Genomic DNA, 22,872 nt, shown 5'->3' on the forward strand with positions numbered 1-22,872 from the left:
AGTCCAAGCTAAGGTGTCCAAGCCTCTTCTCTCCTCTCCTAGGAGGCATAAAGAGGTCAACCCTGCTTTTTACTTCCTAGTGACAGGATGAGGCAAGCCTCCCTCCAGAGACCTCGTACCGGAGACGGGAGTGATTCCACCCTTGGCCAGGAGGTAGGTCTTTCAGTGATTCCCACACGTCCAGTGCTCATATGAAGAGGAAGACTCAAACTCCCCTAGCACCCTGCTGCCCCTGTCGCTGCTCAGCAGGCAGCGGCAGCACCGTTCAGCAAAGTGGTGCCTTCCTAAAAAGGAGTGAACTATAGCATGTCTGAGGAGGCCTCATGGGACATGTGTCAGCAGATGGAAGGTGCTCAGGTTGTTTGGATCACACAGAGAAGCCATTTCTAAAGGCCTGAGGGCACACCTTATACTTCTCAGCACTGACCGTCTGGACACCAGCAGAGCATAGGTAGATGCAGCCTATCAAACTGATGGGAAGTGCAGAGACTAGGCTGTGCGGATGGGAAGGAGTTCTTATACTCAGCACATACAAAGCAAGGGAGAAACCTCCTCCTGTTTATCTGTGCCTTAGTTTGCATCTTCTTAAAATGCTTCATTAGTTGGGTTTGTTGATATACTGGCTCAGTCACTCCTATTTAATCCAGTTAATAAATCTTAGCACTGAAAATATTTGCCCTACACCTTCAAATGATGCAGTTTTCACCAGTGCCCTAGGCTTATTTAGGGTTGAAACGTCAACTGTCCTTAGATCTCCTTTTGGTTGTTCTACTTCATGGAAAATTTGAGGTTTTGGGACTACTTATTCTTTCTATCCAGTTGGAAAAGCTTAGCGTTTAGATGTGAAAGGTGATTATCCCAAGGGCCATAAAAAGGCGTTTCCTTGTTGTGGGCATCTCCAGCTTCAACAAGGAGTATCCTCTTTATGGATATCTATTTTTTGCCCATTTAGTACATATATATTTTATTTAATTGCAATGACTTTTACTGGATTTGAGCTATAGCAGAAGAGCAAGATCTATAGAAACTACAATCAACCTTATCACTTGTTTGAGATCAGTTTCTGAAATGATTTCTACGCTAGCAAGATTCGGGGCTCTGACACACTGAGTGTCTTAAAGCTCAAAAGTGCAGTAACCCACTGTAACTGTAATGATGTCCTAACCACAGTTCAGCACCAGAGTCTGCAAAGCTGCACCACACCAAGGAACTTAAGTGTGGTGGAAAGAAGTGAAGATAGTCTCCAGCAGAGAGCTTTATGGATCAACGACGATCTGAAATTCCCTCTGTTGTTCATTTGGGACTTTTGTTATTACAGCATCAGCAGGCTTATGTGCCATCTTCTGCTGACGCTGTTGTGTAGAGAAGGAGGAATGTTTAAAGCTGTGGGATTTCTGTAAGGGAAATTCCTCTCCGGAAAATGCAACTTTTAAGAGCTTCCTAGGAACAAGTCTTTTTTACCAAATCTGTAAAGATTGGAAATGCCAGGCACTCCAGAAGCATTTGAAATTTTCCCCCAAAGGGCTATGTGTGTGTGAAGAATTAGATCCTAATGCATCTGCTCAATCTTTAATCAGGCAAAACTTTTCTTGAGCTTCTGATGACTTTTGCATTAGGGAGACCCAATGCAAATGGGTCAGCCATGAACATAGCTATCACAGCTGGGCAGAGAGAGCTATCGAAGATCTGTGTTGGCTGCATAAAACATGGCAAAAGTTAGCTTTATTCTATAGCTTGAACACATGAAGTTGAAGCTCCTGTTTAGCCTTGATTCCAAATGCTAATGTCCACAAAAGTAGCAAAGATTTATAATAAAAGATAAAATTGGCTAAAGGATAACAGAGTTCTAACAAACTCAGTGTTATGCCAGGGATAAACATTCAGCTACACTGTCATGTTCAAGAACCTCATGAAATCTTAATGTCTCTGCTGTGCTCAGCTATTACACAGAAGAGGTAATAGCCATTCTTTCTTTTTTTTTTTTTTAGCTCAGAAATGCAAAAGACAAGCTTAAAAGCGACCTTAATTCTGATTTTTAAAAGCGGGCTCTTGTGGTTGCCACAGTGTATGAATCCACTAGGAAGCTCTTGGAGTCCAGTACAAACCATTCCCACAAGCACTTGTTTACCTTGGCAGGCTGTGCCGTGAGGTTCCTGAGGGATATTATGCTGCCAGCAAACCTTATGAAACTTTTGTTGTAGCCACGATGGCCTGAGGAGACAAACAAGGTACAGCTGAAAGGAGAGGGAATACCTTTTATTAGACCAAGTGATACACAGCTGGGAAAAAAAATGCTTTCAGGCACTGAAGCCTCTCTTCAGGTCAGAGTATTTGGGGCTGCACCTGGTAGTCAGAGAGTTATCGATGGCAAGTCCTCTGGGGAAGATGCTGTGTTTCTTATGTGAGCTTAGACATCGCTGTTTAGTCTGGTTCTTCTTCTTCACGTTGTGTTGTCTCACTTTCAAACAGCGAATGTCACTGTCTTCCATACAGCAGCAGTGAGGATGTTCTTGCTGTACTGCTATGCCCTGTCTGCTGTCTGCTTTTTTCAAAGTCTGCGACTTCATCTGTTGACCTAAGCTGTTATTTCTCCCTGCATGCCCTGACTTATTGCTCACCTGATAAATTCACATCTCTTTACTAAAGTTTCTAAGTAACTGAAGACAATTTTAAAACCATGCAAAAAAGACAGAAGGCATGTTTGGGAAATAAAGAGCTGCAACTTCTCATAACAGCATTAAATATATCAGAGCCAAGCTGTCTGCAGATAAAAACACATTGCCAGTGAAGTCAATGGCACTGTCGCAGCTCTGTGAATTTAGCTCACAATCTGGTTATCTCTGGGCTTGAGGCTCTGTGAAGGTCCCAATCCCGGTATGTTCTCCCGATTTGCTCCTGAAAGAAATAGCAATAACAGGAGCTTTCTCTTAAGGAAGCATATGAGCAGATGGTGCCTCTCTCCTCCCTCAACCATGTCAAAGAAGGGATCCAATAGCAGGCAGGGAGGAAGAGAAAGATGTGAAGGTAAGTAACAAGATGAAGGAGGGGGTGTAGTGTCATGTTGCAGATGGGAACTGCTCTTTTTGAAAGGCTCCTTTGAACTCAGGTATGAGTCATACCTTGAAAGTCTCAAGACTTTCCTACATGCTAAAGATCGACCTATTACAACCTGGAACTGGAAAACACTTGGGTCTGCCCCAGCTCTGAAGTGTCAGGCTTGCAGACGGCCCTTGCAACTGAAACAAAGGTCTTCTTTAAGGTCTTCCTTTGGAAACTCTGGAAGATGTTTTGGGGAGCTAAAGCACTTGTTAAAATGCTCCCGTGCCCCTATACCTCAACCCTAGTCTTGGATGAGGAGCGCCTTGCTGACGTGCAGCTGAATACCATACTCATTTCAAATACTGCTAAAGTAAAATGTAAATAAAAATGTTTATTTGCAACATCTAAAACAGATAACATAATTACATATGTTTATAAAGGCACGTGTGAAGAAACAGATGGAAAACTGTACCTAAATTGCTTACAGTCAGACTTGAAACGGTCTCCGTCTCCCTTATCCAGATGACTTACAGTCCTCTTTTGCCAGGGTGATAAGTCAGCATGTCAGACTCTGTCAGAACCTCAGAGAAAGCACCCATAAGATGTAGCATCCTTGAGGCAGCACACGCTGTCCCTGACGGGGAACACAGGCGTCCCTAGCTGATGACCCTGTGAAGTCTTCCAAGGCCTGGATATTTAACCTTTCTCCCCCAAATTTATCCTAAGCTTTGCTTAACTAAGAGATAGTCTGGCTCCTCATCTTAATTAAAAGAGTGTAGTTTCACTTCATTGGAGGTGTAAATACTTCTATGCCAGAAAACTGTCAACTCTTGTCAGCTGACTCCTTGCCTTGAAGAGGGATAAAACTTTCTCCACCCTTGGTGATTCACTGTGTCTGAAATGAAATATATCTTACACTGGTCCTATAATCCTCATTAGTGTGGACATGCCCAGACATCTGAATGCAGTAAAAGTACAGAGTTTATTATAGGCTCTTGACTGATACTGGAGATAATGGTAAATAACCAGACTGGGATGAAAATGGTTTACTGCAGACTGATGCCTCCTCCACTTTTCTTAAGTATTTTGTAGAAAATGGGCCTAGCTGCAAAGGGAGAGGGCAGAAAGAGACAGAAACCAGTTGTGTGAGTCTCCAGCCCAGTACGCAAGGCTTGAGAAGTGTGCCTAGGTTTAACGTGAGCTGGAAACAGGATCTGTGTGTTTAGCCACTCTCAGATCTATTTTGGGAGTCACAAGATTTCTGTGCGCGGTACAGAAAAGGCCACTGCTCCCCACCGGCACGGCACCACAGACATCACATTTCTACCCTTGCTAGAGGTAGGAAAAAAAATGTTCTTTGATTGTGTCAGAAGGTACCAGCATTACTGTCTAGTTTTATTAGATATTGCTATAATCAGGATTGCCAAACAGCATTTTGTAAGAAAATCCTCCAGTTCTGGTACGAAAGGAGCCTCTGATCAACCATATCCTCACCTTCCCCATGCCTAGATCTCTGCCCATCATTTATTTGCAGGCATGAGGACCAGTCTATTTATTAATCCTCACTCTGAAATTGTTCTGAATCTCTGTGAGATGGTATATACGAGGGAGCACACCTACCACTCTCGATAGAAAGGGGCATGAACCCCTTTTCAAACTCTCCAGCTTCCTTCTATTCCCCTTCATATACATGGAAGCTGCTTCAGAATTTGCTTGGTGACAAAGGCACATCTAGGTTGGTAGAAGAGGAACAATTCAGAGAGAAGAATGGACTTAACAGATATCATCATCAGTTTTTGGCCTGATTAGATATTGTGTTTTCTAGTGGAAAAAAAATAATTTGTAGTCTATTAGCATAATATTGAACCATTTTAAATATGCCTCCATTCATCCCTGATAAGACTAGTACAATTCCTTGTTACCTGAACAATACTATATTTTTGTCACCCTTAATTATTAACCTATCCAGTTGTGATTGCTTAGCTTACAAAAAGGATGCAATTGTTATATAACCAACATTTTTAACTGTTTCAGCTGTTTCCTTTGATTATAGCAGTTTTATTTCTCTTTGGCATAGTAAGTAAAACCAAAGATCTAGATCCTACATGGAGCTGCAGTTACACTGATGTTTTTGGAGCATGGCCTGGAGTTTTATCAGTTTACATCATTTGTAAGTGGGCCCACAAAATTTTTATAATGTTGAAATAAATGAAACCAGACAGGTTACTGAGTGACAGCAATGGGAGAGAATGGTGATATCCAAGGCGGCAAAAGTCTTAGCTTTATTTGGAGGAAACGGGTCCACAAGTACATTTGGTACTAGGAAACTGAACACACATGCAGATTTCCTGGGAGCTGAAAACAGGAGAAAAAAATCGGCCTTTACAGGAAAATAACTTCTAATGTTTTCCTCTGGTGATACTGGCAAGCCTTTGTCATCAGGTTGCTCCAGAATAATTTTTGTATGTTCCCACAGCATTAGCAACTCCAAGCCAGAGGATACTGCAGGCAAATGATGAAGGAAGGTAACCAGGAGCTGCTCATCATCGACTATGCTTGACAACTGCCTTCAAGACAAAGCTCATTTTGGCCATCCCGGAGGCTGCTGGCGCACGTATCTATTATACCATGAGTCTGAAGCAACAGGTTCATGCATGGGGGTCCTTACAATGACTGCAGCTACTTTCTGATCAGCACAGATGGTGTCTCCAGCAGAAACTGGTTGCAAATGAATGGAGACCGTGGCCTCCAATTGCTTCTCTGACTGCTGCCCCTGCTCACCCGCAGACAGCCCCGTGCTCAGAGTCAGGGGGGTCGTGAAGCCAACTCTTGGTTCATCACCGCTGTGGTCATCACCACCCCAAGGTGGCTTCTTCTGCTCCACTGCTCGCACATGAGGAGTGTAGCCCACCAGAGTTTGTGATTTTAATGCTGGATGTCCAGGTCCTTGAGCAACCAGTTTATCATGCAAGCCACCTTGTCACGGCCATTTCATTTTTTCTGCTAAGGACACTGGCCCCCATGACAACGGAGTGAAGGCTGAATTCCTTTCCCAGACCAGCTTTCTGTTTTGACAAGTAATTCTTTTTATAAATCCCAGACGGAGTGTCTTTTCACAGGGAGTTGTAAAGCTGGATTAAATACACGTCAGAGAGAATACACGAAAGCTCTCGCAAGCTCTGCGGTGTGTTTATTTCAGCAGCGCGGTGAATGTGCTGACCAGTGGCTGACCTTGGTTCCTGACACAGCACACAGCCACCAAAGGGTGGGCCACATTCTGCCATTTGCAAATTTTCCAAATTTCTGTTCACACCTTCCTTCTGCTTCCTCCCAAGATGAAGACTGGGGTTTCTCAGCCAACAGGACAATGTTCTCTGTCAGCATTGCTGCTGCCATCCTATTACATAATCAAAATACGAAGGCAGTTTATGGGCTAAAAACGTGTTCCTGGCACTCCCATAACATTTGTCAGCCGCCATTGAGCAATAAGGCCTCCCAAAGACATCCCTGTATGCTGACTAAATGTTACGATCCTCTCCCGTGCAGATTCAAAAACTGGGGCCGTATACTAAAATGACTTGTCTGCAGTCACAAAAAGTTTTGTCAGCAGAACGAAGATTTCTGTACTTGCCTACCAAAAGGCTGCCTTCTGTTTTTCTCCTTCTGAGATTTTGGCCTCTGAAGCTGGGATGGAGCCCTAGCATACCTGCCCTAAATCCACAATAATCTGTTGCTCTCCTTCCTAGTACGGCCCTGCTCCATCCGAGAAAGGCACGTGCCTCATGCCACAGAGCACTCCCCAGGTCGGGCCGGTGTTAAATCTTGCTGTCGTGAAGTGACTTTGCTCTGTCACAGGTAATCCATTAGCATGTGTCACTCCTCTGGAATATTCTAGTATTTATTCTCATGTAATCAGTTTATAAAACTGCTGATAATATTCCTCTGTATTTTTCCTTAAAGGTGTTAAGCTGAAATTTGACATTTTTCTTCAGTTACTGGATATAAACTATTTAGGATTCATTCAGCCCATACCCAGAACAACACGTGTCAACCCGTCAGTGTTACACAGAATGGCCTGCTTGTAGCCTACATCCTCCAACACATTTTTCATTCAAGCTGATTGAATACACTCTGGTTTTTTCAGTAGAGGGAGCTTCTCACATACCAATCTGAACATCGGGACAGTTGAACTATCTGAAACCACGTCCCCTTTCTGACACTACCGGCTTTGTGCAAATCAAAAGTGCAGGAAACCTGAAAGTAGGTAATTAGGAAAATGTATTCCAGACCTTTGGTAGACATAGGTTAGTTTATTTACTGAGTTAAAGAGGCTTGAAACCTTTCAAAAATTCTTGATTAGTTTTCACAGCTATTAGTATAAAAATGTCAATCCTTTTGATGTCCTAGTACCACTCAACTGCAGTTCTGTGGCAGCCTGTACCAGGGCTAAGTGAGCTTGTGTGAAAAAGGGCTTTCTAGCTCTTTTCAGTGCCTTTCTTCAGTTCCACTGAATGTCTCTTGATATTTTTCTTATGGAGACAGATGCTTTCAGTCTACTTTTGTCTGCGGCTCAAATGCTCCGTACATTAGTATCATGTCCCTTTTAGCTGTCTCCTGAGACAAATAGCTGCATCTTTTCATTCTTTCTTCATGCAAAAGCCTCTGCTTAGTTGTTACCAATCCCGCTTCGTAATGAAAGGGGTCCTGCACCGTACCGGTAGAGCAATCTGTGATGAGCTAGTTACCAAGGAGATGGACCGCTCTGGCCAGGTCAATGAGAAGCCCCTCCTCTGCTCCCTGCATTCCACATGCACGTGTTTGTGGGGTGAATTCCAGCAGAGAATGGATCCAAGTGGAAAAAAAAATCTAAATTGCAGTTTAATTCTTGAGTCAGATCGGTTCCCCAACCTGCTTTAATAAGTGGCAGCATAAGCATTTGTACTCTGTACCATGCCCAGAACAGCATGAGTGGGTGGAAGGGATGAAAAGAGAGAGAGGGAGGAGGAGAAGGGAAAGGGGGCTGCTTTTTTAAGACACAGCAGCAGCTTAAACACTCATAAAATGATAATTTAATCGAAGAGATGGGATTTTAGAGCTACAGAAGATAGCAAGGGAATCTTAGCTTTGCTCTTCAGATTTGTAGATGATGTTTCTGCTCACATCTAAAATAACTAAAATTGAAAATGTCAGCATTAAAAAATCTCTTTCTCCTCCCTTTTTCTCCTCCTGATTCCTGTATGTTTTATGCTTGATATCACTATGTACACAGGTAATTGATAGCTCTGTTTTAAAACATAGTTTCACATTGCAGTCTTTAAGCTCACCTGCCCTCTTTTTGTTGCCTAGGTTCTTAAAAAAAAACAAGAGCAGAGCATGGAAATCATTATAAAACACTTTTAATGCTTCTTCACAAAAACAAATTTGAAACAGTATTTAAACTGAAAGTGTCAACACCCCTTTATGAATAAATGATGCTGTTATCCAGTAAGACCAGCACTTGCAAGAATAATTATTTAGCTCCTTCAGAAAGGTTAAAATAACCTCTCTTAGGGCATGGGAAACATCTTTTCCATGCATAATTCCAGTCAGCAGACAAATTGGTAAATAAAAGCAGGTAACATCAACCTGGATATAAGAGGGAAAAGAGCTAAAAGACAGTTCAGACAAAGGTGCAATGAACATAACTTGGCCATAAATAAATTTAGGCTGGAAACTGGAAGACTCTTTCTAAACATCAGAGCACTGAATTTTCAAAATAGTCTTTTGATAAAAGCAGTGGGACAAAAATGAATTAGCTTTGAAACAAAGCCTCCGAGCTTTCTGGAGGAGACTAGAAGCTGTGCTGCCTGCAGCAGCAGAGGTCTGCGCTGTGGCACAGCCATCCCTCGGCATCTCTTGGCGTCCCTCAGCATCTCTTGGCGTCCCTCGGCATCTCTTGGCCTCCCTCGGCATCTCTTGGCCTCCCTCGGCATCTCTTGGCCTCCCTCGGCATCTCTCGCAGCAGCCAAACGCAAAGGCGACCGCTTGCCCTGCTCCAAGGGAGAACAGGCACCATTAGACGTTAGCGTGGTGCATCATGACGTGACATTACCCCCTGGCCGTGCCGCTCTGAACACCTCGGTGTCGTGGTGCCAACCCGCTGCGAACTCGGCCTGGCGCTGGTCATCGCTGCGCCCCAGCAGCACCAGGGCAGCCCCTGGCGCTGCAGCCTGACGGACCAAGCTCGGGGGCACGGGCCCCGCAGCGGCCCCGCAGCCCAGCCCAGCCCCGGCCCGGCTCCCCCGCCCCGCCGGCGTCGCTCGCCCGCGGCCGCCTCAGGCGCCGGGGGGAGGGGCGGCCCGCCGAGGCGCTGAGGGGAGCGCGGGGCCCGCCGCGCCGCGGCCAATCCGCGCGCTCAGCGCCTGGTCCGATCTCTCCCGCGCGCCGCCATTGGCCGCCCGCCTCCCCTCGCCTCACGGCGGAGGGCGGGCGCGGCCAATGAGGGGCGGGCGCGGCCAATGAGGGGCGGGCGCGGCGGGCGCGGTATGGCGGCGGCGGGCCGGCGGGCGTGAGGGTCGCGGCGGGCCGGCGGGCGGGCCGCGGGCGCCATGTCCCCGGTGTGGTCGCTGGGCGCGGGGCTGCTGCTGCTGCTGCTGTGGGTGCGGCACCGGGGGCTGGAGGCCGTGCTGGTGCACCACCGCTGGGTCTTCGTCTGCCTCTTCCTCCTGCCCCTCTCCATCCTCTTCGACGTCTACTACCAGCTGCGCGCCTGGGCCGTGTGGCGGCTCCACAGCGCCCCGCGGCAGCACGGACAGCGCGTCCGGCACATCCAGGCGCAGGTGAGGCTGCCCGCCACGGCCCCGCGCCCCCTAAGCACCCCTCGACCGCCCACGCGCTTCCCACGCGCCCCTCGACCCCCCCCCTGCACTCCCCACGCACCCTTACATCCGCCCACGCCCCCCTGCTTCCCCCAGGCACCCCTACGCTTGCCTGCACTCTCCCTGCACCCTGACATCTCCCTCACATGGCCCTGCATCCCCCCACGTCCTCCCCACGCACTCTCCACACTGCCGCACACCCCTCATGCACACCTACAGCCCCCCCACTCTCCACACGCACCCACATCCCCCCACGCACTCCACGTGCACGCTCAGATCCTCCAAAGCACCGCTACACCCCCCCATGCACTCTCCGCAGACTCCTGCATCACCTCCATGCACCCACGCAGCCCCGCGCGCTCCCCACGCAGCCCCACGCAGCCGCGCGTCGCCCCCGCGCGCTCCCCACGCAGCCGCGCGTCGCCCCCGCGCGCTCCCCACGCAGCCCCGCGCGCTCCCCACGCAGCCGCGCGTCGCCCCCGCGCGCTCCCCACGCAGCCCCGCGCGCTCCCCACGCAGCCCCACGCAGCCCCGCGTCGCCCCCGCCCGCTCCCCACGCAGCCGTGCGTCGTCCCCGCGCGTCGTCCCCGCGCGCTCCCCACGCAGCCGCGCGTCGTCCCCGCGCGCTCCCCACGCAGCCCCGCGCGCTCCCCACGCAGCCGCGCGTCGTCCCCGCGCGCTCCCCACGCAGCCCCGCGCGCTCCCCACGCAGCCGCGCGTCGTCCCCGCGCGCTCCCCACGCAGCCCCGCGCGCTCCCCACGCAGCCGCGCGTCGTCCCCGCGCGCTCCCCACGCAGCCCCGCGCGCTCCCCACGCAGCCGCGCGTCGTCCCCGCGCGCTCCCCACGCAGCCCCGCGCGCTCCCCACGCAGCCGCGCGTCGTCCCCGCGCGCTCCCCACGCAGCCCCGCGCGCTCCCCACGCAGCCGCGCGTCGTCCCCGCGCGCTCCCCACGCAGCCCCGCGCGCTCCCCACGCAGCCGCGCGTCGTCCCCGCGCGCTCCCCACGCAGCCCCGCGCGCTCCCCACGCAGCCGCGCGTCGTCCCCGCGCGCTCCCCACGCAGCCCCGCGCGCTCCCCACGCAGCCGCGCGTCGTCCCCGCGCGCTCCCCACGCAGCCCCGCGCGCTCCCCACGCAGCCGCGCGTCGTCCCCGCGCGCTCCCCACGCAGCCCCGCGCGCTCCCCACGCAGCCGCGCGTCGTCCCCGCGCGCTCCCCACGCAGCCCCGCGCGCTCCCCACGCAGCCGCGCGTCGTCCCCGCGCGCTCCCCACGCAGCCCCGCGCGCTCCCCACGCAGCCGCGCGTCGTCCCCGCGCGCTCCCCGCGTCGTCCCCGCGCGCTCCCCACGCAGCCCCGCGTCGTCCCCGCGCGCTCCCCGCGTCGTCCCCGCGCGCTCCCCACGCAGCCCCGCGTCGTCCCCGCGCGCTCCCCACGCAGCCCCGCGCGCTCCCCACGCAGCCGCGCGTCGTCCCCGCGCGCTCCCCACGCAGCCCCGCGCGCTCCCCACGCAGCCGCGCGTCGTCCCCGCGCGCTCCCCACGCAGCCCCGCGCGCTCCCCACGCAGCCGCGCGTCGTCCCCGCGCGCTCTCCGCGCGCTCCCCACGCAGCCGCGCGTCATCCCCGCGCGCTCTCCGCGCGCTCCCCACGCAGCCGCGCGTCGCCCCCGCGCGCTCCCCACGCAGCCGTGCATCCCCTCCATGCAGCCCTGCATCCCCTCCACGCACTCCCCACGCACCCCTACATCCCCCACCACTGCATCCATATTCCCCACGTGCAGCCTTACATCCCACCCACACAAACACCCCCTAAATCGCTCTTCCAAGACCCACATGTTCCCCCACTCACATCCCCTGCACACTCTTAAATCTCTGACACACACACCCCTACCATACCCCCACACACGCTTACACCCTCTCCACACGCACACCCACACCTTGTGCACACAAACCTCCCACACGCATCCCACACAAACACACCCCTACATCCCCAACATACACCTCCCACAAACCCCTACATCCCCCCTACACACACTCCCACAGCCCCCTGACGCTCCCCTCACCTGCATCCTCCCAACACACACCCGTGCAGTCCTCCCGCCATGGACGCATGCACACGCGCGCGCACACACACACACACACACACACACACCATGCTCCACCACCTGCACCCCCACATCTTTTCAGGTGGCCTTGGAGCTGTTGCCAGCCCTGAGCTCTGCTGTGGCAGCAGGATGGGAAAGGGGGTGGGGAAGAGCCAACAGCTCTTTCTTTGTATTTTTACTTTTGAAACTGTTCTAAAAGTTGTTGTGTGGAACAGGTGGAAAGCACAGACTTGGCTATCCTGTTGCTGTGGTACCACTACTGGAAATATGTTACAGATTTTGTCTATGCACACATTTTGTGTGTGTGTGTGTGTGTACGCATCTAACACACAAAAATGTTGCAGTCTAAATGATTTGCTTGGTATTGTGTTTTAATACCACTTTCTATTCAAGCATCCTGCTTATTGTTACTGTTAGTCAAGAGAGATGATTGAAGGAGAGCTGAAACTTCTGCTAGGAATTTCATAAGAATTCTTTAATATTTCTATGTTCTTTAGTAGATATAGTAATTCTGTCATATTTACTTCTGTTTTCTTCTTTGTCACTCATCTTCATTGGATGGAGTAGATACAGATGATACTAATGTCCATGAAGTTACTGTTGAGAATTGGGGGGTTTTATCACCAGTAAGAGTCTGTATTGTTTAGCTTTGAAGAAAATACTACAAATGCTATTTGTTCTCTGAATGTAAACCACTATAGATTTGCAAAATTTGCAGATCATGTGTCTGTCTTAGGCATTTTTCTTCTCAAGTTTTATCTCTTTGCCAGTTCATTTTCAGGCTCAGCCATTTTTGCTGGGCTTAGTATCAAGCATTAACTTTCATGGAATTCAGAATATTTATGCCAATGATAATATCTCCCTTCAAGTATGGGTTTTCCTCTGAATTAAAAAAAAAAAAAGTTTTATTAGTTTCTTACTAGTTTTCTGAATCTATCTCCTAAAACAAAAGCTACAGGTCTATTTGAAAGGTTTTCCCTACATAACTAGACTTTCTGGTGGTATTTTATTTAAAAGTTTGGAGGTCTGCAGAGAGACTTCCAAAAAGTCACTGCTAAATGTAGGGTAGAAAAGTCCAGGTTTTGTTACTTACAGATAACACTCATGTAGGGGAATAACAATATCTGAAAGTTTTTTCACATTGAAGGAAAATGTTTCTAACTTACCTTATTGCATACATGGGTATACCTTACAGCATTGGTTGAATTGTTTGAATTGTTACTTCTTGCAGGTTCGGGAGTGGAAAAATGAAGGCAGTAAAAGATACATGTGCACTGGTCGGCCAGGCTGGTTAACTGTATCGCTTCGCGTTGGAAAGTATAAGAAGATTCACAAGAACATCATGATCAACTTAATGGATGTTCTTGAAGTGGACAGTGAAAGACAGGTAACAAATATCTCACAGAGATTTAATAATAATAAAGTAAGCATCTTTTTACTGTATTTATAGCTGAAGCAGACATTAAATTCCATAAAGAACGAATGATTTCTGTTGGGAGAAAAAAAAAAGGAACTACAAATCCTAGTATAAAATGCATTCATGTCTCTGTCTGTGTGTAAGGGATTTTTTTTTTTATTGTCTTGGACTTAAATATTTGCTTGCAGTGTTGAGATTTAGCTGTGCCAGCTGGAGCATAGCTTCCTCCCAGCAATAAAAAAACTCTCAAAAAGGCTTTCTCTTTACATGGAAGTCTTCTAGATCTCTTTAAAACTTGAATCCAGTGCCTGAGTTCCTGCTCTCTGGACATACAGAGGCAGCAGTGAAAACCAGAGTTCTGGGTTCCTTGTAGTAGTGCTCATGCCAAGTATCTCTAAGAAGCATCTAGTAATTTTTTTTTTGACTTAAAACTGATTTAAGTTTGTTTATATTAATCATGTTGATCTCAGGCATTTTGCTAAAACAACTAAAAAGCTTAGTCATATCAGTGCAAGTTTTAATGTAGATAGTATTAGAGGGAAGAAAATGTACCTGAATTAGAGCTGAGCACTAGTTATGGCTGATGTGCAGTTCTTATGCATTCTACAAAGCAGTCTTCGGCATGCCCTACCTTTGCATAAGGAATTGTAAATACAGTTTGGGGAAGCAAATAATAAACTTTACTCTTCTATTTAGATTTTTTTCCTAATGCCTAGATAATGTATCCATAAATAGGGACTATCACAAGAAAGACTATTAAATAATTGTGTGTTTTGGTTTTTTTAATAATTTTGGATAAATTGAATGAACAAAGACTTCTTGTATAAGAAAATCCACTGCCAATTCACTTTGGCTGGGGCTGCATACCTTTACATGGTATTTCAACCTGCTTGCCAATGTTGGAGAAAGTTTTTTTTTTTTTTTTTTTTTTTTTTTTTCTAAATGCTCTTCATTCTTCACTAGGTATGCGTGGCCACTAGTGTTGTGTCATATATGCAGGGCATTGGTATCAATTTCTTGCATCAGTAGTACAAACTTTGTATATGTACACAAATGCTCCACTCAAATTTACTGCATATGAGAAGATCTAGTTAATGGCATTAATGATTAACATAGTATGGTTATAAATTGGTAGCTACTGTTGTAATAAGTAACTGTTGAAGAGCTATAAAGAGCAGACCCACCAAATTTCAAGTTCTGCAGTAAATGCTTGGATCATTCCACCAAAAAAAACCAGCATATGGAATTGCTTGATTTTATGTGCTAAAGTGTGAAAGACCAGACTGATTTGTGTTTTGGGGGACAGAGCAACAAGATGTTGAGGCAGAGGAGGAATTGCTAAACAGTTTCAACTACTTTTAGTACTGCTTTGGGGAAAGTAAGCCTCTGAATTCTAATAACAGATGGAAGTACAATCCATTTATCCGTATTTTGTCATCCTTAATGCAGATCATTTAATTTATGTTGGGGGGGGTTGGGGGGGATTTTGTTTCCTTTTTAGGTTGTCCGTGTGGAACCTTTGGTCACCATGGGTCAGCTGACTGCACACCTAAATCCTATGGGCTGGACTATTCCTGTGGTGCCAGAACTCGATGACCTCACAGTAGGTAAGAGTTGTTATGGTGACAAGAAACTGATTTTACTGTAATTTTTAACAGCTTTTCATGCACTAACACATTGAATTATTTCAAATATTCCTAAAATATTCTATTGAACTTTGTATCCTCTTATGGCATTTATGTTATAGGCACTTCCCTTTCTTTAAATAGTCTTAAAGGCCACACCCAGAGCTTCAAAGTGAAGCTTTGTTCTCTTAAACCACTTTGTTCTCTTAAACCACTTTCATCTTGAAGTGTATTTCTTTTGATTTGTTATATGCTCTCTTGATAAGGTGGTCTGATCATGGGAACAGGCATTGAGTCTTCATCCCATATATATGGACTTTTTCAACATACCTGTGTGGCCTATGAACTTGTTCTTGCCGATGGAAGCCTTGTGAGATGCTCACCAGTAAGAGACAATGTTATTTTGCTATCATTTACAATGTCATTGAGAGTTATCAGTATGGACATATGATTTAGTATGACATACTTTTTTCAGACTGAAAATTCAGACCTATTTTATGCAGTGCCTTGGTCTTGTGGTACTCTGGGTTTCCTGGTCTCAGCAGAAATAAAAATGATTCCTGCCAAGAAATATGTAAAAATACATTATGAGCCTGTGCGAGGACTGCAGAGGATTTGTGAAAAGTTTACTGAAGAATCTAAGAAAAAGGAGAATAGTTTTGTGGAAGGACTTGTATATTCTTTGGATGAAGCAGTCATCATGACAGGAGTCTTGACTGATGAAGCTGAACAAAATAAGGTAACTAAAGGGAAGCAATTTACTATGAAAAGTTCCCCCCACAATTTAATTGAAAGTGTCCTACTATATGTCAATAAAGAATGGAATAGTATGATCTGAGCAGTATTTTATTGTTAATACAGGATAAAAGGTTTGGTCTATCCATCAGTGTATTTTCTCATATACAGAACAATACTGTTTAAAACTGCAGTTATCCAGAGTAACTCTTTTTTTTCCCAGCAAGCTCTTAATATGGTTAATACTGGTAAAACACATCAGGGAAGTATTCTAGAGGGACATGCTATTCCTCGCTTACAACTCAACCGTGAGGCTTTAGATTAGTGGTGTGTCAAGAGATCAATATTGTATCAGTATCCTGCCCTCCTAATTTGCTGGCAGCAGCAAGCCTTATTTAAATTTAACCTTCATGAGAGGGGAAGTAAGAGAGCCATGTATGTAGTCAAAAGAAGAAGTGAAGACGCTCAAAATCGTCTGAGACAGTCTTCTTTGAACTGTCACAGATAGTACAACATTGATGCTTCATGCTAGAGGAATTTTGGGGAGCTAATGTTGTCTAGTAAGGTATAACTGTTATTTGTGTTTGTATTTGCTAATGAATATACATTTCTTTTCTTACAGATAAACAGAATTGGCAATTACTACAAGCCATGGTTCTTCAAACATGTGGAAAAGTATTTGAAAGCTGACAGAACTGGAATAGAATACATTCCCTCAAGGCATTATTACCATAGGCATACCCGTAGTATCTTCTGGGAACTCCAAGTAAGATCACTTTCAGGATTAAAATAACAGCTGCTTTTTCCCCACATAGATACCATGTACCTTCTTCCCCTTGGAGGCTATCCTTCTGTCCTTCAAGGCAGAAAGGATCCAGTTGAGTTTATGGCAAATATTAAAGTTACACAGTTTGGCAAATACAAATCTAAAGGCACTTCTTAATATATGAATATGGTATTACGTGATAACTTTTTAATTTCTGTTTTAGTGCTTTTCTGATTTTAGAACTTAAGTACATATGTTAGCATTAAACCTCAATACCTGTTAAGTGATTCCAAAGACAGACAGTAGAAAAACATGAGTGCAGAATTACAGCTGAAAATATGCTCTGCCTAAATTCCTATTACTAGTTATGCAGTAAGATCATTACTTTGAATTCATAAATGTATTTGTCATGTTGTGCATTAACGCAAAACTGTATTTGGCATTCTGAAGGTTTCCCATTGCTACATTTAGGACTCGCTCAAGTGAGATACCAAATCTTTCAGGTGCCAGAGAAGTTAAATAGGAGTTGGCTGTGTTGGGAGTACTTAAATTTTACAGTTTTTAAGTGCTGAAGTACTGTCTTTTGGTTTACTTAGATATTTTTACTCTCACATTTTCTTTTTCCTTCCTGTTTAAAGGATATCATTCCTTTTGGCAATAACCCTGTTTTCCGTTACCTGTTTGGCTGGATGGCTCCTCCAAAAATCTCTTTGTTAAAACTGACCCAAGGAGAAGCTATTCGAAAGCTGTATGAGCAACATCACGTTGTGCAAGATATGTTGGTCCCAATGAAGAGCCTTGAAAAATCTATCCAAACCTTCCATGTTGATCTTAATGTAAGAATGCAATAAATCTTAGATTGTGTAATATGTCTTAAGGCCGGTAGTCACCAGTCATAAAACTGTGGTTGGTCATTATCATGTTGTGGGAACTACTGCGTTTCACAAGCCTACAATGTAGGCTGCAGGAGGAATGAACAGAGCTTTCTGAAAAAGGAATAAAAACATGAGATTCAAATTTTAATCAGCTAACAATTCTATAAGACTTATCGTTTACTAAAGTTTGAACTGATTTTTCATTCACCTAAAATCACTGGCTCTCTCACTGAACCCAAGCTGTGGGAATGAATTTCCCATTCTTGCTTTTGTTCTTCATATTATTCTAGTTAGCATAAGAAGTACAAACTTCCCAGTTTCAGTTTTGGACTGAGCTGGAAAAGAAATCTCTTCTTTTTACTCAGAATATGTATTCACTTGTTTTTTTGGGATCAGGGATGTTGTCTTCACTTCAGTTTTAAAGGTACTTCATTCAGATTTTAAGATATTGGAGGTAGGGGGATGTAATTCCCAGAGGACACTGCACTTATTTTGAACATCCCAATTCATTTGCATTACAATCATTTGAAAGTGGATCTACGAACTATAGCAAGAGAATTGGAAAGGAAGACGTGTATAAGTTTGCATCCCAAACTGTGACAAAGTCCTCTTAAGTCTTAATTTTGTCACCCTTATTAATAGATAGTTTAAATAATTGTTTTGTTAAAAATAAGCAATAAATTTTTTTTCCCTCTGGCAGGTATACCCTCTTTGGTTATGTCCATTCATATTGCCCAATAATCCTGGTATGGTCCACCCAAAAGGGGATGAAGCTGAGCTCTATGTGGATATAGGAGCTTATGGAGAGCCCAAAACAAAACAATTTGAAGCCAGGGCTTCAATGAGACAAATGGAAAAGTTTGTAAGAAGTGTTCATGGGTAAGGTTCCCCCTTTTCAGAGTAATAAGTGTTGTGTAATTTAAAACTGTGTGGTTTAATCATACTTATGTAATCCTGTAGCAATTTAACATTGCAATAATTTAGCAGTCACAGTAATGTAAAGCTGGTTTTAATTACTAATTCTGATGTTACAGTTTTAAAATATGGTTGCACTTCATGGCATGATTGGGGAGGGGAGGGAAGGAGAAGGGAGGGGAAGTGTCCTCTTAGCTCTAGGAGTAGAAAGAGTCTCTTCAATACCAAAGTGTAAACAGACAGGTACAGATGGGACTGAGCACGTGTGCTGGTATGTGCAGTAACTGACCCTGAACAAGTTCCTGTCCAAAGCTGCGTTCATGTGGGTCGGTGACTGCTCTCTCAGCAAGGCTGGCGAGCCCAGTGCTTCGGACGGCAACTGCTGAGCTTACGTACTGAGGCTGGCTTGTTTCAGGGCGGTCCAGAGCCAAGGCAGAGCAAGTGTTGCCTTGGCCGCAATTGGCCACAGTCCCCTTCCTAATCCTCCAGTTTGGATAGCTTCCCTGCCTGCCCCGTGCTGCAGTTCTGCCCTGTCCTTGTGCTGATGTTTCAGTGGAAGCAGGGCTTGCAAAGGAAGGCAAGCCTTGACTGCTCTCTGTAATCCCTGTGCTATGGGAGCCTTTTCTTGCTCACAGCCAGGACTTTCAGAACCTCCTTTTCACTGCCCCTGATTCTTACTACATAGGATCACAGAAGGACTGAGGTATTTGCTCACTGTCTGTCATAGGCTCACACCAGTCTAATTTGCCATAGTATTGGCAGCAGAGAAGCAGTTACAAACTTTTTTCTTGAAAACAACTGCATAATATTTGTGCCATCAGCATAATTTATCTGCATTTGTATTTTGACCTACTTCTCATACAACAGTGGTTATATCCCATGTGGCTTAGTAATAATGGCAAGTCTGCTTCAAGATGATATGAGGAGTATAAATGACTTCTAACTAGAGTGTTCTGTGAGAGAACAAAGCAATTGAAAGTTAATTTAAAGTTTTTACCAACAAAGTTTTATCTCTTTTGTACCTGTCACTGGGACAGTCTTACAGTTTCATAATCACTCATAAGACCAGAGCTTCTATGAAATATTGTGTTTTACTGCTGTACTCAATATTAGGCTGTATTGTAGAGGGAACGCTGTGAAAGTAAAGTCCATAACTAACTAATGATTCCATTTATTTTTGTAAATGGTGCTATGTTACACTGTTTCATTTATAATTTAAATTTATATTCTTGGCCTGGTCTGATCTGGAATCTTTTGCCTTCCCCATTTTATTCTCAACATCGAGTTCAAAGAAATCTAAAAAAGTCAAAGCAAAAATCACTGCATCTGTCTTAGTGTATTGTAATGCTGACTAATACAAGAAGCCATAATTGTATCCCCATTGATGCAATGGAGGAACATGCAGAAAACATGCAGGAAGAAAAAAATTATTTGAAGCTGAATTTAAAAGCTTTTGAAAGAAGGAAAAGGAAAGCAGGCTTTCCAAAGTAGTTAAAAGAAGGGAGTATTTAGGATGGGAACATCAGGGCTGTCAGGGAGTATTTAGGTCATGTTTGATTTTTCTTCCAGTGTGTGGGTTCAGACTCCTGATTTGGAGCAACTTTGGAAGTTCTCCCTAGATCTGTGTTTCTGTGAATACAAGCTGATAGAACAACATTAGAAAATTTGATTGCAGATGGTTAGCAAATCTAAACATGAATAATTGTGTTAGATGTATGATTTTTTTTAAGCTTCTCTACCTTTTGTTTCATAGGGTAGCAAAACTAATAGAAATGTCAATACATTGATGGCTGAGGAAGCGTTCTGAACCAAATTTTAAAAGTAATGTTTCTGTTAATTGCTTTCTCTTCCCATACTCCCCTCCACCACCAAAGTTCTATATAGATATTCTGCAGTTTTCACTATTATATGTTGTTTTCCCTTGGAAAGCAGATCATGATAGTATTAAATTCCCAAAGTATAACAGACTGCGTGTACCCACATAATTCATTTGAACAATTTTATTTGCTTGTTCTTAAATAGCATGTTTTGATGGTTTTTTGTTGAATATTTGCTATTTATAGCTCACTGAATTTTTTTTATTATGTCTGAAATCCTTTGGCACAAGTAATGTTGAATTTCTTGTGTTTGGATTTTTTTTCCCTCCAGTTTCCAGATGCTGTATGCAGATTGCTATATGACCCGTGAGGAGTTTTGGGATATGTTTGATGGTTCATTATACCATAAGCTGAGGGAGCAAATGAATTGCAAGGATGCCTTTCCAGAAGTGTATGACAAAATCTGCAAAGCTGCGAGGCACTGAGCCTGAATAACCTAATCAAGCAATCAGGGAAAAATGGATTTACCTGTAGCTGGTCAGCATAACATTAAAAAAAAAAAAAAAGAAAAAGAAAAAAAAAAAAAGAGGCTTTACTGCTGTCTAAATAAGCTCATTCTTGCTGATATTTTAAAGATATGAACTCCTGCTTTATAAATTTATGTTTAGTATTCATTAGTATGTGTTAAAACAGTTTTTCCAAACTCAGTGATTGTTTTTTAAGAAATCTTAAGCGCTAACCTTTGTCTCTTGGGTCTGATATAGTGAATTCATCTAATTTCAAGTGTAAGGAAAATAGCTGGTAAAAATGAAGATACTCTAAGTTATACCAGCTATTTGCTGTAGTTGTATTTAAAATGACTGTTGAAAAGGATAAGGAGGTCAAAGAAATAGGTGCCAAAGTTGAAAGAATTGTCAAGTTAATCATGAGGTTAAAAACATTTGCCTGCAGTCAGCAGCTTGTAGCACAGCATTATAATCTTCATATTGTACAGTATTCTGTGGTATGTAGTACTGTGTCCTTTGGGTTATACTGTACTATATGGCACTATAATCTCAATAGAGCAGTTAAACTCCCTAACAGTTGCTTCCGTTTCAAAGCTGAGAGCTGAAGTATGAAGAATACCCTTTTTACTTGTGCCTATCAGATTTGTATCAATCTTCATTATAAGTGGATATAGGTTTTAGGTACTTTTGTATTGGTTAACATTGTTTTTCCTCCCCAAAATACCAATGCTCTGGCTTCCTAGACTACTGAAAAAACTGCTGCTATTTCATATAGGCAAATATTAATTTTTACATACATCTGTTGTTTTGTTTTGTTTTGTTTTTTTTGCAAGGTTTTGCTTAATTTTAGTGCCTTATAAGTACTCAGTTGGAGGAAGACATGGGTCATTTCAGACCATTCTGTCTTGGCCAGCAGGAGGAGGAAGCATATTCTGTTCTGACAGTTTAAGCTTTTATTTATACAAGACCATTTAGAGGAAGTGGCTACGGGTGAGAAAAGCTGCTCTTGTGGACAGGCTTTGGTTCTGACTAGAGTGAAATTTTTGCTTTTTGTTTTAGCTGGATTATTTTGATAGGCTTTGTGAAAGGACTGCTTCAGTCACCTGGAGAGGAAATCAGTAGTGCTGTTCAGTTCCCCCTTGCGCTGCACGCTGGCATAAACAGCAGCCACGCACCTCATGCAATGAAGTGTATGAGTGTGGAAATGCTTTGGCCCTATATTCAGAACATGATTCTGAACCAAGTCCATGTCTTATCCAAGCAGTACTTAAATTTGTTGCTTTAAACCTTACTGAGTTTGAGGTAGAAAAAATGTAATGTTCTTGAGGGTTGCATAGGGAGTAAAGTGAAAAACTTACTGAACAGTTGCCAGAGAGAAGTTTTGTATCTTTTTTTTTTTCTCCTGAGTGCTCAACCAATGATTTTATTTATTGATAGATGGATGTATGATCCAGATGAAACCAATGATAAAGCAGTAACGAATAAACTTGGCCTGTTGCTCAGTGACACGTGCTGGGCAAATTGTGTGCAAATAAGGTAGCCCTTAAGGTCCTGCGTAGGGGACTGGTAGCAAGAGCAGGCTGCCAAGGGGAGACGCAGCCCATGCAGAGCTCCTGCAGTGCTGCTCAGACCACGTAGCTGGCTAGGCAGAAGTGGGAGTCGGGTGGGAGGCAGAGCTGTGTCAGTGATCCAACAGCATTTGCGACACTGCTCCATGCTTCAGGATACAAAGGAAACAGAGTTGTGAGCTGCCTTCCTGCCCCATAAAGGGAGCAGTGCAAGAGCAGTTTCCTTGGCCCTGTGGCAAAGCTGTGATTTAGACCAGTGCTTGTAAGATAATCTGCACAGAGCAAGAATTGGTTTGGTTAGTTTTTAAAAGGGCAATATTAGAACAGCTAGAGATATGCAAATGCTTTTACTTAAGTTGTGTATCTTTCACTTATGTACTGATGTTCTCTAGGTATGCACTGTATTTGTTTTTCTCTTCTTAATTTATCAGCAAACTTGGTATGACATGATTTGGTACTGTTACTATGACTATACCAATCACATATGTGCACATGCATAACTGCTGGTGGTCTTGAAACGTTTCATTGAGCTGTTTAAAATAAAAATAACCGGTGTACTGTTCAGTAGTGTCTTTTAATGAGTGATTACTTACTTTTTAACAGTTTTTTTAATTCCTTCTTGTGCTTACTGTATTGTTGAAAGCGGCCCATGG

General features: G+C 44.7%; 1 protein-coding gene across 1 annotated transcript; it reads left to right on the forward strand.

Annotated features, from left to right (window-relative positions):
- Positions 1-9,584: 9,584 nt before the first annotated feature.
- On the forward strand, positions 9,585-22,783 carry DHCR24 (24-dehydrocholesterol reductase). Its single transcript, XM_062581887.1, has 9 exons — positions 9,585-9,857; positions 13,227-13,382; positions 14,914-15,019; positions 15,304-15,422; positions 15,513-15,776; positions 16,395-16,538; positions 17,177-17,374; positions 18,114-18,292; positions 20,477-22,783. The coding sequence occupies exons 1-9, from the start codon at positions 9,627-9,629 to the stop codon at positions 20,628-20,630; spliced, it is 1,551 nt and encodes a 516-aa protein (XP_062437871.1). The 5' UTR covers positions 9,585-9,626; the 3' UTR covers positions 20,631-22,783.
- The last annotated feature ends 89 nt before the right edge of the window (positions 22,784-22,872 follow it).

This window comes from Rhea pennata, chromosome 8, assembly GCF_028389875.1.
Source record: "Rhea pennata isolate bPtePen1 chromosome 8, bPtePen1.pri, whole genome shotgun sequence".
Taxonomy (NCBI): domain Eukaryota; kingdom Metazoa; phylum Chordata; class Aves; order Rheiformes; family Rheidae; genus Rhea; species Rhea pennata.